The 14,796-nt window shown below is 43.5% G+C and overlaps 1 protein-coding gene across 1 annotated transcript in view; it reads left to right on the forward strand.

The window, feature by feature from the left end:
* The window catches only part of DOCK5 (dedicator of cytokinesis 5), a gene marked incomplete at its 3' end in the record, with an annotated part of 171,200 nt that overhangs the window by 67,427 nt on the left and 88,977 nt on the right, over window positions 1–14,796 (forward strand). The window contains exons 5-6 of the mRNA XM_084246201.1: window positions 2,380–2,476; window positions 12,707–12,855. Of these exons, the coding sequence (XP_084102327.1) occupies window positions 2,380–2,476; window positions 12,707–12,855 (246 nt within the window). The remainder of the gene's footprint in view (window positions 1–2,379; window positions 2,477–12,706; window positions 12,856–14,796) is intronic.

Consider the following 14,796-nt stretch of genomic DNA (forward strand, 5'->3'; position numbering starts at 1 on the left):
TAAAAAAATGGTAAAGATGTAAAATTATCATTGAAGAACACCTTATGTACATTACTAGTTCACTTACCTCCTCAGTTCCACTTCTTATTATGAGAAATGAATAAAAAATTTTTCTGGGCCTCCCCGGTGGCGCAGCGGTTGAGCGCTGGGTTGCGAAGCTGCCCGCAGCCTCCGTGGCACCGGTTCAATCCCCGGCTGCTCCCCGGCCACCAGAGGAGGGTCCCACATGGCGCACAGACCTCTCCTGCCGCCCGCTGCTCCCCTCAGCAGTGTACTTTGGTCCTTCTGCCTGCTCTGCTCCCCGCTCTGGCTCTGGTGAATCCTCTCACCCTCCCGCGCTTCTGACTGTACCCAGTGCTTGTATAAACAAAACAAACAAACAAACAAATAAATAAATGAATAAAAACATGCCTCTATTAAAAAAAATTTTTTTTTCTGATGTAAATCCTTTCTCTAGTTATCATTCCTCCTCTGCCCCCTTCCGCAGAGTAGCAATGACAGAGGTAGTGATCAGTTTTTCCCTCCCTCCTGCCCTGCCTGATCTCCATGTGTGCACATGTGCAAATGAGTATTGGGTGCTCTTGTGCAGATTAGACCCAAGTGTCCCCAGTCTAGGCACACTGGGAGATAGATGAACAAGCCACATCCTGTACTTACCAGCTCAGGACCTCGGGCGAGTATGTCAGCCTCAGTACCCCTCAGACTTTTCCTCTGCAAATAGAGGAAACAAATCTGGCCCCATATTGGTCACGAACTTGATGTGAAATTATGAAATAATGTGTGTGAACGTGCTCTGCCAACACACTCCACTAAGTTTTGGATGTGCCTATTTCTTATGTATTTTGCCATTCGTCCTGGCAAGTGCTGTCTCTGTGGCAGCTAAGAAGGGCGAGGCACTCGGCCTGCAAAGGGAGAGAAAGGCCACTGAGTTGGCCGGTAGCAAGCATTAAGAGGTGAGAGTGAGAGCTGGGAGCAGAACCGCAGACCTGGGGTGATAGAGAGCAGGCTGCTCATGGAGTCACGCAGACTCAGAATCTGCAGAACTTGCTCGATCATCAGGTCTTCACTTCATTTCACAGCCAAGAGATGGAAACATGCTCTAATTCACACAACTCATGGGGAGCAAAATCAGGACTGAAAACCAGGTGTCCTGCTTTCCTGGAGAATCTTCTCCGTGGGTCATTCTTATGCTATCTCCAGTATGACCAGCACATTGGTGGCATTTTTTCATGAATTAGGGTTGTCACGTGAAATGCAAGATGCCCAGTGAAGTTAAACATTCAAATAATAGCAAGTAATTTTTTTTTAAGATTTATTTATTTATTTATTTATTTACTTATTTACTTACTTATTTATACAAGCACTGGGTACAGTCAGAAGCGCGGGAGGGTGAGAGAATTCACCAGAGCCAGAGCGGGGAGCAGAGCAGGCAGAAGGACCGAAGTACACTGCTGAGGGGAGCAGCGGGCGGCAGGAGAGGTCTGCGCGCCATGCGGGACCCTCCTCTGGTGGCCGGGGAGCAGCCGGGGATCGAACTGGCACTGCAGAGGCTTCGGGCACCCTCGCAACCCAGCGTTCAACCGCTGCGCCACTGGGGAGGCCCACAGCAAGTAATTTTTTTCAGTATGTCCTGGATATTTCATGAGACATACCAAAAAATTATTTTAATCTACCTGAAATTCAAATTTAACCGGGCATCTTCTGTTTTCACTGAATGCGTCTTGCAAGCTTACCACGAATCCCCATTCATTTGCTTGCTTTTATTTCTTCTTTTTTTCCTTTCGCTAATCATAAAAATACCAGAGAGGATTTATGTAAATAAATGTCAAGCCTGCCTTGTTATAAATCTTCCATGAGTAAGTAAGGACTTGGGTACATAAACATTTTCTGTTCTGTGAAGTAGCTGATGAGAAGAAAACTGGGTAAGATTCTAGAAGTGGGCACCCCCTCCACCCTCACAACTGGTCCTGTGTGCAATCACAAACCTCAGGACCCTCATGCCATTCCTGCTTCTTCACCTGAATTCCCTAATGTTAGCTGCTGGGCAGAACCAGCTAACATACAGGATTTCGCTTCCTCCCTGCAAGTCACTGACACCTGCCTGACTCCCTTAGAGAAATGAGGAGATCAAGGCTGAACTCCAGCCAGTTTCATGGCAGAAAGTGGGTTCATTTTGAGACCTGTGGCATTGAGTTCCTTTTCTTGTCTCAGATACTTAGATGTAAGTATCTGAGAGTGACCACCCAGAGTGACCCCAGCGGACAAGTTTTACTTGATTTCAACTCAGCCAACCCATCCCCATCTTGGAGCTTGGGGAACAGACTCCAGGAGGAAAGGATCCACCCTGAGTAAAGGGAGCCTCTGTCTGCTTCTCTCTAGGCAGAACGAGACAGTGATTCCTGGGGAGCTGCCGCTGGTGCAGGAGCTCACGTCCACGCTGCGAGAATGGGCTGTCATCTGGCGCAAGCTCTACGTGGTAAGTTTCCCCAGGCTGGGTGCTGGCCTCGTGGTTCCTGGGTCCCTAGCCTGTCTGTTATGCTGCGAGGTGCTGGCCCCTTGTCACTCTCAGTATGGAGTGGGGTGCATAACGCCAGGACCCCACAATGACTGATAACCAGCAGTTCCCATTTCCGAGGAACCGGGTCACTGGAGATAGGGGGTGATAGAGGAAGTGGATGTAATCATTCCGTCAGTCTTTGCTCTGCTGACAAGCAGGTGGATTGCAGAGTAATAGGGATGATGACAAACTCTTATATTCCGTACTAAGTGCAGGAGCCATGATTGCTCACAGCACTCTTACCCAGCAGTACAGTTACTCGCGGCAATTTATCAGCAAGGATCCTGTGGGACCTGCTCTTCGCCTCTGTGTGTGGTGTGTCCCAGTGAGTAGGAACAGGCCAGTGTCTCAATGCCCAGCCAGCCATGTGTGGCTCCTGTGAGATGGCATCACCTTGGCCAGCCTGCCACAGCACCCCACACAGACACCAGCATCTGAGTCATGTTCGAGAGCCCCAAGACCAACTTCTTTTCCCTACCAACTCAGTACTGTTTCTCACAAACATTGATTTGACCTCAGAAAACTAATAAGGTAGCCACTTGGGTGGGCCATTTTCCAGGAACCAGTGTGTTCTCTCCACGCTGGATACACGCAGTATGGTCAAGATAAGGAGGCTTTAGCATTTAATGCTCAGACCGTGACTGCGTGGGGTGGCCATCTTGCAACAGACCCAGAGTGCTCCATGTCGGTCGGCGGCAGGCTTGTACTTGTCTCCACTTTAAGAAGCTCCTTCCTTGACATTGCAGTGCACAAACACTGTTTATGAACTGTCTCCCCCTGCCTGGACACCTGGAGGATAGGTGTCCCAGAGGCGTCATTCTGGAAGCTTCTCCCAGGTCCCACGGCAAGCAGGATTCCCTGAGATGGATGTGTGTGCTCTCATTCCATGTGAACGAGTTCAGTGTGGTTATAGACTCTGGCTGGGAACCATTATCTTTCTCTTTTGTGGCTTTGTTATCTAGGTTTTTGTTCAGTTATGTGTGGATTCTCTTTGTTTTTCTCTGTTGGTTTTAACTCTCAAAGGCCAGTCTTGATAAGTTATGGAAATACCCAACTCTGGACCTTAAATTCTAAAAAGGGTAAGCAGCAGCTCTTTCTAGCGTAACTTCTAAGATTTAATGTAAGATATTTCATTTTTATCCAGGGCTATTGTTTCCCATAATGGATTGCAGCAGTAGCAATTACCACCCCCTGGGGTGGACAAGCACATGATTTCTCCCTGCCTGCCCATCCTTCAAGGCCTAGTTTAAATTCTTTCTTCTTTATAATGTGTCTACTATAAACAACAACCCCTAATGCTTCCTTCTGGACTCCAGGAACCCTTACTGCTGAATCCATCATCTGGTCCATGGGCATCCTGCCATGTAATGCAAGTGATCTTTTGATCTCTTTATGTTTAATTGGGGAGAGAGTAATCTGTAAGTTCTTAAATCACAAACTTGGGAGGCCAGACATGTTCTTTTAAGCCCTTTGGCCTACATCGATAATCTTGTATCGAAAGCACTCTCTGGTTCTGGTCAATTGATTGGTTAGTGGTGGATATAACAAGTTTGATGGATGAGATACTGCATTTGCATGGCTTAGTTCCTTAATATGTTCTTTCTGGAAATTGGTGAGTGGTGAAAGATATGAGATAATAAGTACTGGGAAATGAGATTTTTTGTAGGAATTGAGAGTATAAAGGAGGTAGATGTTTCTTCTTGCTAAAACACAACTCTTGTGCTCAGTTATCTCTGTTCATGCACATCCACAGGTAATTGTGCCAATCCTACTATCTAATAGAAATGAGAAATAGGTGAGCTGGGGAGGAAGAAATATGATTCATATATTTGGGTTTTCAGAATTCCTTAGTAGTTAGTGAGAAGTGTGGGCTGGGAATTTCCTGTCAGTTTCACTATTTAATAGCAGAATTGGGTTCTAAGTGAAAAAATATCCATGCTCACTCAGAGGGCAACATGCCTCCCATCTAATTCTGGCACCTAACAAAGTACTTATTTTAAAATGTCTTGAGTTACTATTGGTTGATTAGATTAAAAGACATTCATTCTGAGAACTTTATTCACTTGATAGGGCTAAATAGTCTGCTTGATACATGCTCATTCATTAAGAAATTCAGTTAAGGGCCTCCCCGGTGGCACAGCGGTTGAGCGCTGGGTTGCGAAGCTGCCCGCAGCCTCTGCAGTGCTGGTTCGATCCCTGGCTGCTCCCCGGCCACCGGAGGAGGGTCCCACATGGCGCGCAGACCTCTCCTGAGGCCCGCTGCTCCCCTCAGCAGTGTACTTCGGTCCTTCTGCCTGCTCTGCTCCCCGCTCTGGCTCTGGTGAATTCTCTCACCCTCCCGCGCTTCTGACTATACCCAGTGCTTGTATAAACAAAACAACAAACAAACAAACAAATAAAACATGCCTCTATTTAAAAAATAAAATAAAATAAAATAAAAATAAAATAAAATAAAAAATAAAATAAAAAAAAAGAAATTCAGTTAAAATGGGTTTGTTATTCATTGTGACTCTGTTTTATTCCTGTCCCTTGCTAAAACACTTCATTTGAGATAGAGTTTCTGAATTTCTTTCTCAAAAATTTGTATAAAAGTTGTAAGTTTCAAATGTTATGCCTCCCTGGGCAAATAAAACAAAAGGAACCCAAATCTATAGTTTCCATCTCTCCCCTCCCCTATTCACACTTCTTAAGGTGTTTTTGTTATATGATTCTGTGTGTAAATTCCATGAGTCTATATAAAGATAAATACAGCTTTTACTATGAATATCGGTACTTGAATTATTTCTCTCATGCCTTTCCTCCCAAAGATTAAGAAATCAGGTATTCTAGTTGATGTCCTAAAGACCGCTCTGGCGTCTCAGAACCTCTACGTTTCTCTAGAATACATTTCCTAATTCTATTCCTTTCAGCATAAGTTCATGAGAAATTTATGTAACAGATCCAGAATTTTATGTAAGGGGAAAATGCAATCCACTAACTGGATTAAACCCAGCTCTGGAGACATAGGTAGTTCTCCTGAAATGGAAAGATGTTTGTATAGCTACAATTTGTTTTCAGCAGTCACTTTGAAACCTCAGGAAATAACCATAAATAGGTTTTAAGTGGAAGAAGAGCACTTGTTCAAAGTAGAAAGAATAAATGAAGACCCCCTCCACCCCCTGCCATGTTCCTTCTTCTCTTTTTTTGTCTCAAATTTAATTGAATTGCCAGTCATTTACATAACTATGTCATCTGGGGGAGTACAGCTTCATACCTCCATGTGTGCACATACTTCTCTTACACTGTACTGTAGCTCTACCTTTCCTTTCTAGCCCCCTCACCACCCCCAGCTCCAGTATATTTTCCACAGTCTCATACTTATTTTTGCCCTGCTTTGCCAGTTTGTTTTCCTTGATAAATGGTAAATAACCAAATAATATATTCTTCCAATGAGCGAAACCATCCGGTATCTGTTGTTCCCCTTTCTGATTTATTTCACCAGCGTAACTACCTTAAGATCTATCCATTTGGTTCCCAAAGCCACTATTTCATTTTTTTTATAGTTAGTAATATTCCATTGAGCATATATTCCACAAATTTCCCACATTCCTTCTTTCTTTTTTATTAGTATTTTTTGTCCATTTAGTTACATATCCTGGGTGGATATTGACCTTATGCTTCTGGAAAGCTTGGTTTCTTGCTGCAGACCCTGCCCACCTGGCTCTATGAACTTGAGCAAGTCACTTCCAGTCTCCACGCATCTGCTGGATGTTGTCTGCCTAAGTGATAATAAGTCTGCCTTGTTTACTCCCTCGAGTTACAAGAGGTGGCTCTGGAGTCATTGTGCAGAGTGATCCTCAAGGACTCTGCACATGTGAGCAGGACATTATTGATGTGGTCGCCGTCGCTGGAAACAGTAGCCACTCTGCTCCTCCTCCCTCTGCCCAGCCTGTGCTTGGTATCTCACTGGCCAAACTCAAGACTCTGAAGCTCCCTTCACGTCCCCCCTTATCCAAGGCCCCTTCCTTTGTCTTGTGTTATCATCTTAGGTGGAGTGACCTTGAGCACTCAGTAACAGACTGTTACTCACCATAGATACTGGCTCCCTTCGTTCAGGTTCAAGTCTAGAAGGCATGGGTCACCCTCACTGCTGTTCTTCAACTGGAGCCTGTGTACTGGGTGTTTTCAGTGGTAGATCAGAAAAGGAAATTTTGTGAATGAGGTGGTCACTGTAAAAGAGCAAGCTGAGGATGTCAAGGTCAGGCAAGCAGCCAGTGCTTTAAATGCCAGCTCCCTCCCTTACTTGGTATGTATGTTTATATTCACAAAAAATAACAAACCCAATAATAGTTACTGCAAACAGACCGGAACGGAAATAACTCAGATTCTGAAGACAAGGATTTTAGTGTGGGATATACCACTAGCTGATCCTATGGCTTGAGACAAGTCCTTTGTTTGATCTCCTGGTTTTATTTTCCTCATCTTAAGTGGCAATAATATGTTGGGAATATTTGCTGTAAGAATTCAATGGATAACCGACAGCGCCTAGCACACTGTTGTCAATAAATGACAGCTCTGACCATCCCCTTCCAGCATTACTTCATGAAAAAGCCGATTGGTGATGAAAGTGTTAAGAGCCGAATTAGGCTGCACTGTGGAATTTTGCTGAGGTCATTTAAGGGTGTGCTTCCCCCTGTCCGGGGGTCATTCACTTGTCCTCCAGCTTGAGATGGAATGGACTCCCTTTTAGTCCTGTAAGGACTTTATTGCTCCAGGTCGATGGTCAGTTAAGTATTCTCTCCATTTTTCTCGCTGTCTCAGGATCTTTCAATTTTTTAAACCTCGGTAAGTAGATCCAGTGAACTGAGCTTTGGCCTTCTCTTCTTTCTGGCCCCATACCTCTCTGTTCCACATGAGTTCCCCCAGCTAGAAGGGCAGATGCTTATGCATTGATTTAGATACAATTGGATTAATAGAAGACTTACGTTTATTCCGGTAGCAACTCAGAAAATACACACAAATCTACATCCCACATCATAACATCAAATTACTCAACTTAAAAATTGACAAGATTGTGTATATCTTTAAAGACAGTGGAACAAGAATTTTGAAAGAGAGACTGTCTTGGAAAATGCTGAGATGTTTGGTTGTTACAAGCATACTCTATAACATTACAACCTGAGATTTAGCCCAGTGCTGTACTCCAGTTTCCAGTTGGAAAAATGATTGGTGAGTTGTCAGTGAGGCTAATTTGTCCATATAAGTTTGGGAGATAATTGTGATCCTGTATTCTTATGGCAAACAGATTCAAGAAGAACATGGTTATAGCAGGTGGTTAATATACATTGTTGAATCAAGTGAATTTTATTGCTAAAATATAGCTCGTAAAAAGGACAGATATCCTCTCATTTAAAATTTGCCAGCAAGCTAGAACTATGTACTGGTGCATATTTCCATGAGGCTCTCCAGCAGAAAGAGTGCCTGTAGCTCAGGTGGGGGCGGGGAACTTGCCCAACACATCAATCAGCCCTTCTTCCAGGCCTTGCATATCCAGGCAGATTAAAGCCACTCAAGTCTAATCTTTTTGAACTGGGAGTTATTACTGGAGGCTGGAGCACATGCTCTGAAGTGTAATTAAGCTGATCTCCTGGTCTGAAACCATCATCTGATTGCTTTTTACCAAGGACGGAAAATTCCCATAGAAAACTTCCTTTTGTTTTTGGACATTTTATCTGTGAACTGCAAGCCCTTTGCAGCTTGGCTCTCAGGAGAGGCACAATGAGGAGACTTGGCAGTGAGCGGGACAGGGCAGGGAATTGGGGGGTGGCTTGTGGGTGTGCTTCAGTTTCTCTGACTTTGTTGCCTAGCTTTCAGGATTTCTTGCACTACTTCTAGAGGCAAAAATTATGTCTTACTGGCATTTTTTTTTTTTTTTTTTTTTTTTTTTTAAGTAAAGCCTTTGTTAGGTAATGCCTTCTCCTGACAGAGGAAAGGCACTAGAACAGGCTGGGAGCATGGCGGGACAGAGGCTTCCCTCTTTCCTGGAGCTGGAGGAGTCAGCGCAGCATGAGGACATGCAGCAAGTCATCTGTGTGGACCCAGGAGTTACATACGCTCACAAAAGTCATGCGATTCACTGCAGAGTCACCCGAGAGTGTGGGTACCTCAGGGGTGAGATGGTTCAAGTCAGATACAGTTAATCAGGAAGTTGCTTGGAGGAGTAATTGAGTTTAATGTCTCAATCACAGACTTGAAGGCGACACTGATCCTTGCAAATGGACCTTGGTGCCTGTCCCTTTATTTTATAGATGGTCATATCCTGGAGGGAATAATTTGCCCAAAGCCAAGTAGCAACTTAATGATACAATTAGAGTAAGAGATCAAATCCCCATATTCCAGTCTAGCACTCTTGTTTCTAAATCACAAAACTTGCACTGAGGAGAAAAGGTTAGTGAACAAAGGAAATATTGGCTATTTTGCAGATAGACAGGTAGAGCACCAAAGGAAAGTCTTATGAACTGTGGTCTGCATTTTGGAGGAAATTGCAAAATAGAACCCAGGTTTTCTGACAACCAGTGAGGTGGCATCATTGTCTAAATAGCCCCAGGATTTTGAAATACCCAATGGCTGACTTCTGTATTTCAGAGTGTTAAAGGCAAAGCTCCTTTTTCTTTTGACTTTGTTTATATCAGATATGAATAAATAAATATATACATATGAAACAGAAATGTTAGAAGTGAGACTTCAGAGATCTATAAAAGGGAGACATTTAAAGCAAATCCTGGCAGAGGCCATGACAGGAGCAAAGATGGAGACACAGAGGCTCATGGTCTGAGGGGCAATGCCTGAATCCCATGCTTCCCCAGGTTCCCTGAGTGTCAGGGGCCAGCTATTGCTGAGCATTCTGCTTATAACAATCTTATGAATGTGGCAACAAAATCCATTTCTTTAAAGTAAACGGGGTAATTACTTCCTTTGGTGTGTTCCAGCTTGTGTCTTCAGAATTAATTTGGCACAATGAGCCAGAGAAGAATGGCTGTCTTCATCCTTCTTTGGTGGGAGAAACTGGCAAACACGGCTGATATGGACAGGCAATAATTAAATGCCTTAGATGGTGTCTAATGAAATTGAGGCTGAGAACTTTTGAACATGTGCCCCAAACAAAGCACTGTCTCTATTAGAGGATCCTGAGCCCTTAATCCCTCCCCCCACACTTTTGTTAAATTACATTATGAGAATATCTTCATTAAAATTGGAAAACGTTTAAGGCCTCCCCTGGTGGCGCAGCGATTGAGCGCTGGGCTGTGAAGTAGCCCGCAGCCTCTGCAGCGCCAGTTCGATCCCCAGCCACCAGCGAGGGTCCCACATGGCGCGCAGACCTTTTCCTGCAGCCCACTGCTCCCCTCAGCAGTGTATTTCGTCAGTCTGCCTGTTCTGCTCCCCGCTCTGGCTCTGGTGAATCCTTTCACCCTCTCGCGCTTCTGACTATATATACCCAGTGCTTGCATAAATAAATAAATAAATAAATAAATAAATAAATAAATAAATCTTAAAAAAAAAAAAAAAAAGGAAAACATTTAAAAAAAAAATCTAACCAGGAATAAACAAGTAAGTTGTAAGAAAAAGAAAGAACCTCTTTTCTGTCTAGATGTTTTGGAAGGCAAAATTTTATGGGCTTAATTTCTCAGCCTTTTTTTTTTTAGTTTGTAAGACAGTGAGTCGGAAATAATTTAAAATTAAATGGAAAAAAAAAGGGCAGGATTTTTACCATTCCTTACTAGAAATAAGGCTTTTAAAAGTCTGATTTTTCTGCTTTTCTAAAGATTGGCTGATGAGAAAGAAGCTGTTTAGAAAATGCTTAAGGGCCTCCCCAGTGGTGCAGCGGTTGAGCTCTGGGTTGCAAAGCTGCCCGCAGCCTCTGCAGTGCCAGTTCGATCCCCGGTGGCTGGGCGAGGGTCCCACATGGTGCGCGGACCTCTCCTGCCACGCCTGCTGCTCCCCTCAGCAGTGTACTTCGGTCCTTCTGCCTGTTCTGCTCCCTGCTCTGGCTCTGGTGAATTCTCTCACCCTCCCGCTCTTCTGACTGTACCCAGTGCTTGTATAAATAAAAAATAAATCTTTAAAAAAAAAAAGGAAAGAAAATGCTTAAAAGCATTAAATGTAGGTAGTTTCAAATTTTTAAGAAGCTTCACATTCATTGTTTTGGGATAAAGTGTTACTAGAACATATTGCAATCACAGATAAATGAGTTCTTTCCTTTCCTCTGTGTACTCAGAGAGCTTCCAGCTTCCATTAGGGCTTTATCGCATTCTGCTAATCTCACTGCCAACCTCCCACTGCCCCTGCTTCTGGGCTGACGGCTCCTTACATTAACTCTTTGTTCAGGAGTATCTTGGGTCTATTTGATGGCTTGCCCAGGAATTTGTCCTTGGAGTGGGGAGCATCAGTGAAGAGGAACAAGTTGCTCAGCCATCAACAAGTGTGAGTGTGTTTATAGTAGATAATATTGCCCTGTAGCTCAGAAGCATATGATTATATAAATATACCATGACAGTTCACTTATCAATAAAAATAAAGTGGACTTAAGTAGGTAGAATGATAATGGATTTATTTCAAATAAATATATCTCAAAAGTGATTGCCAAAGCAGTTTCTCCTAATCACTATCTTCAGTGCCCCCTTCGCCCGTACACACCCTATCAAGCTGTCATGTTTATTTTCCCTGTTGTACTTTTTATTTCTTTTTTGTTTTTAATAAATGAATTGATAATTTCACAAATGAATGCCACAAAGAATGTCCACTTGTGTTGTAGGTTTTATTCTTTTATTTTTATTTATTTATTTATTTTTAAAGATTTATTTATTTATTTATACAAGCACTGGGTACAGTCAGAAGCGCGGGAGGGTGAGAGAATTCACCAGAGCCAGAGCGGGGAGCAGAGCAGGCAGAAGGACCGAAGTACACTGCTGAGGGGAGCAGCGGGCTGCAGGAGAGGTCTGCGCACCATGTGGGACCCTCCTCCTATGGCTGGGGAGCAGCCAGGGATCAAACCAGCGCTGCAGAGGAGGCGGGCAGCTTCGCAACCCAGTGCTCAACCAATGCGCCACCGGGGAGGCCCTGTTGTACTTTTTCTTAACTTGAAATTATCTTGTATATATGTTTCAGCATTTACTTACTTGTTATTCTTTTTTCCCCTCTCTTGTGTGGCAGGATCATAATTCCCAGCACATAGTAGATGCTCATTGACTATTTTAAACAATATATAATGGACTGAAACAATTGTGTACATAAAACCAAGACTGTAGGACACAGACACCAAGTATTAGTCTTTTAAAATGATTGAGGTACAAATAATTAGTTGTTCACTGGTTAATTTGGTTCTGTTATAGGGCATTCTTACTGGAGCCCAAAATAATGATTTAATCTTTCTAGGCGTAACAATTTTCTGGATGGTCCATCATTATTCTGGGGAAGCAGATTTAAAAATAAAATTTTTATTTTTATTTTCCCCTCTTCCTTACCTCTGAAACTGCAGTTCTTTTCTATGCAAAAGATATTGGTGCATTTCACTCATGTACACTTTGTAGAATGTCTACTTGGTACCAACTCCTAGAGATACGAAAACAGACAAACTCATTGTTCCTCATTGTCCTCTTGCAACTTACTCTCATTGGGGAGAGTAAAACAGGCTGAGATGTCCAGGGTTCTGGGTGCTGGGACAGGAATAATTTTCCATCTGTGGGAGGGACAGCCACCCCAGAGTTATGGTTTTGAGGAAGAGACTTCTAAATTGAAATTGAAGAAGCCAGAATTAGCAGCTGGTTGAGGGTATAGTGTGAGAGGTGTGAGGAGGAATGTGAGTTTGGAGGGAGAGAAGAAAGTGGTTCCCTTAGGGTGCATGAATGGTTTGACCTACTTAGGAGTTCCAACCACCTGTTCCTGCTGCAGGTGCTTATCCACTTCTAACACAGAGGAAGGAGTAGGAATCGCTCATGGGAAAGCCATCCTTATTAATATATATTTTTTTAAAAGTCCCTCTAAATGCACATCTTACTGTTAGACAAGATTAATTGGATAAATAATACCTTACAAAGAATCAAGTCTACAGGTCCTCCCATCCTCATCATACTTTTTTCCCCCTCTTTCTTCCACCTCATTTTCTCATCTTAGAACAACAAGGTCACACTCTTCCGCCAGCTGCAGCAGATGACGTACAGCCTGATCGAGTGGCGCTCCCAGATCCTGTCTGGAACACTCCCCAAGGACGAGCTGGCAGAGCTCAAGAAGAAGGTCACAGCCAAGATCGATCATGGGAACAGGTAAACTAGGGATGACTTCTCCCTGAGAACTCAGAAAACAGTGCTTGCTTCATGCCAGGGGCTCATTATGGCTTTGGAGTTTCCAAAGCATCGTGTTTACAGCTCTCTTTTTGAAACATATTTAATATCATTGGGAAAAAAGTTGGCAGTGGCCTCCATGGGCCAGCCCTGCACTGGGTTTCCGACTCCAAGGAGATGACAGATGAACAGGGGCGATGGGGATGAGATAGAAGTGAGTTCATCACTGAGCAGATCAAAAGGCACTGAGCAGCTTGAGCCATTTCCAGAGACCTGGGGCTCTCTCTAGTTTTCTTTTGTCAGACTCATTTTCTTTCTCTCTGTTTTCTTCTAACGGACATTGTGTACAGCATGTAAAAACCAGATTTACCAGAATCATGAAATGCTTTTGACCTTTGTGTGTGTCTCCACTAACCTGTCAAGGGCTCATCACATCACTAGTCTTCTGATAAAACCTCAGGCAGATTCGTAGGTTCCAGATATTATTGCCTTTCAGAAAAAAGAGGAAATTAGTCAATTATCAAATCTTATGGTGACCTGGGACTCCTGACTGACTTTTTAAAAGACTGGGATAGTTTCTCATTAGTTTTTGTTAATGATTCATTTGACATATTTGGTTTCATTTTCTGTATTTCTCGAACTTGTACACATCCAACTTTTTCCTCCCCATTTACCTACTCTCCTATTTCAGAACTCTGAGATATACTTCAGAGAACTGTTAAAATATGGTTCTTTATTTCGCTTATTTAAATGTTATAGACTCAGACAACTATATTCAAAAATAGCTGGCATAAACATAGCACAGATGACTCAGATTCAGCTATTATTTGTGAAATAGCTCCTATGTGCACTTGACATGTATTACGTGATTCTATCCCCTGTGAGGAAGCCATTATTCCCATTTTATGGTTAAGGAAACAGACCAAGTGAGTGTAAGTGATTCACTTTCAAGTCATATAGATAATAGGTGGGGAAGCTTAAATTTGAATCCTGGACTTTTCGATTCTATGTCTAATGTTCCCTATGTAAGGTAAGAATGTCACTGGTCCAACCATAGACCTCTAATCATGAGGGCTGCATTGCCAGTTGGGCAGGGCAGTAATGGGCCTCCTTAAAAAGCTGGCTAACGCGAACCAGGCAGCTCCCCCTTGCACATATTTTTTTGGATCTGGCCACAATATGGCATCACCTTGAAGGACCCTAATCTCTGGCCCAGAAAGTTAATGTCCCACAAATAGCAGAGCATGCCTGGCTGCTTTCACATTCCAGCCCTTGGAAGCAGCTCAAGGAATTAAGCTGTTCCGTCAGTGCGTCAGTGATCCCATGTCTGAGCAGCCAGCGGGACACGTCGCTCATGAGTCTGGGTGGCCTGCGGGTCTGACTGCCATGGAAGGGAACCTGCCAGATTAAATCAGATGATGAAGATGCTATAAAAGGAGGAGGGGAAGTCGGCATGTTGTTTTCTTCCCAAAGACTTGGCACATTTTACTGTCATCCCTGAGCTTGCTGTTGCACATCCCCACTCCCAAATCGCTGGTGGCTGGAATGCACGCTGGGCACTCGCAGCAATATCCTGTTTCCAGCATCGTCCCGCTTCCTTGGAACCAAGCAAAACGTTTTTTTGCATGTACACTCTGGGCACCAAAGCCTTGGTGAGGATGGCACTGTGTATAGTCCACGTGGCTGTGTAGCCCTCAAGGCTGCAGCTGGACACAGCAGCTGCTTTCTTGTGCCTGTTGCTGCAATAACAACAAACACCTATCCAGAGTGCACAGTAGCTACATGTAGTTTATGTGCTTTACACATATCTCATTGCATTCTTTTTTTTTTTTAAATAGAGGCATGTTTTATTTATTTATTTGTTTGTTTGTTTGTTTTGTTTATACATGCACTGGGTACAGTCAGAAGCGCGGGAGGGTGAGA

Source organism: Talpa europaea, assembly GCF_964194135.1.
Source record: "Talpa europaea genome assembly, chromosome: 10".
Classification (NCBI taxonomy): Eukaryota; Metazoa; Chordata; class Mammalia; order Eulipotyphla; family Talpidae; genus Talpa; species Talpa europaea.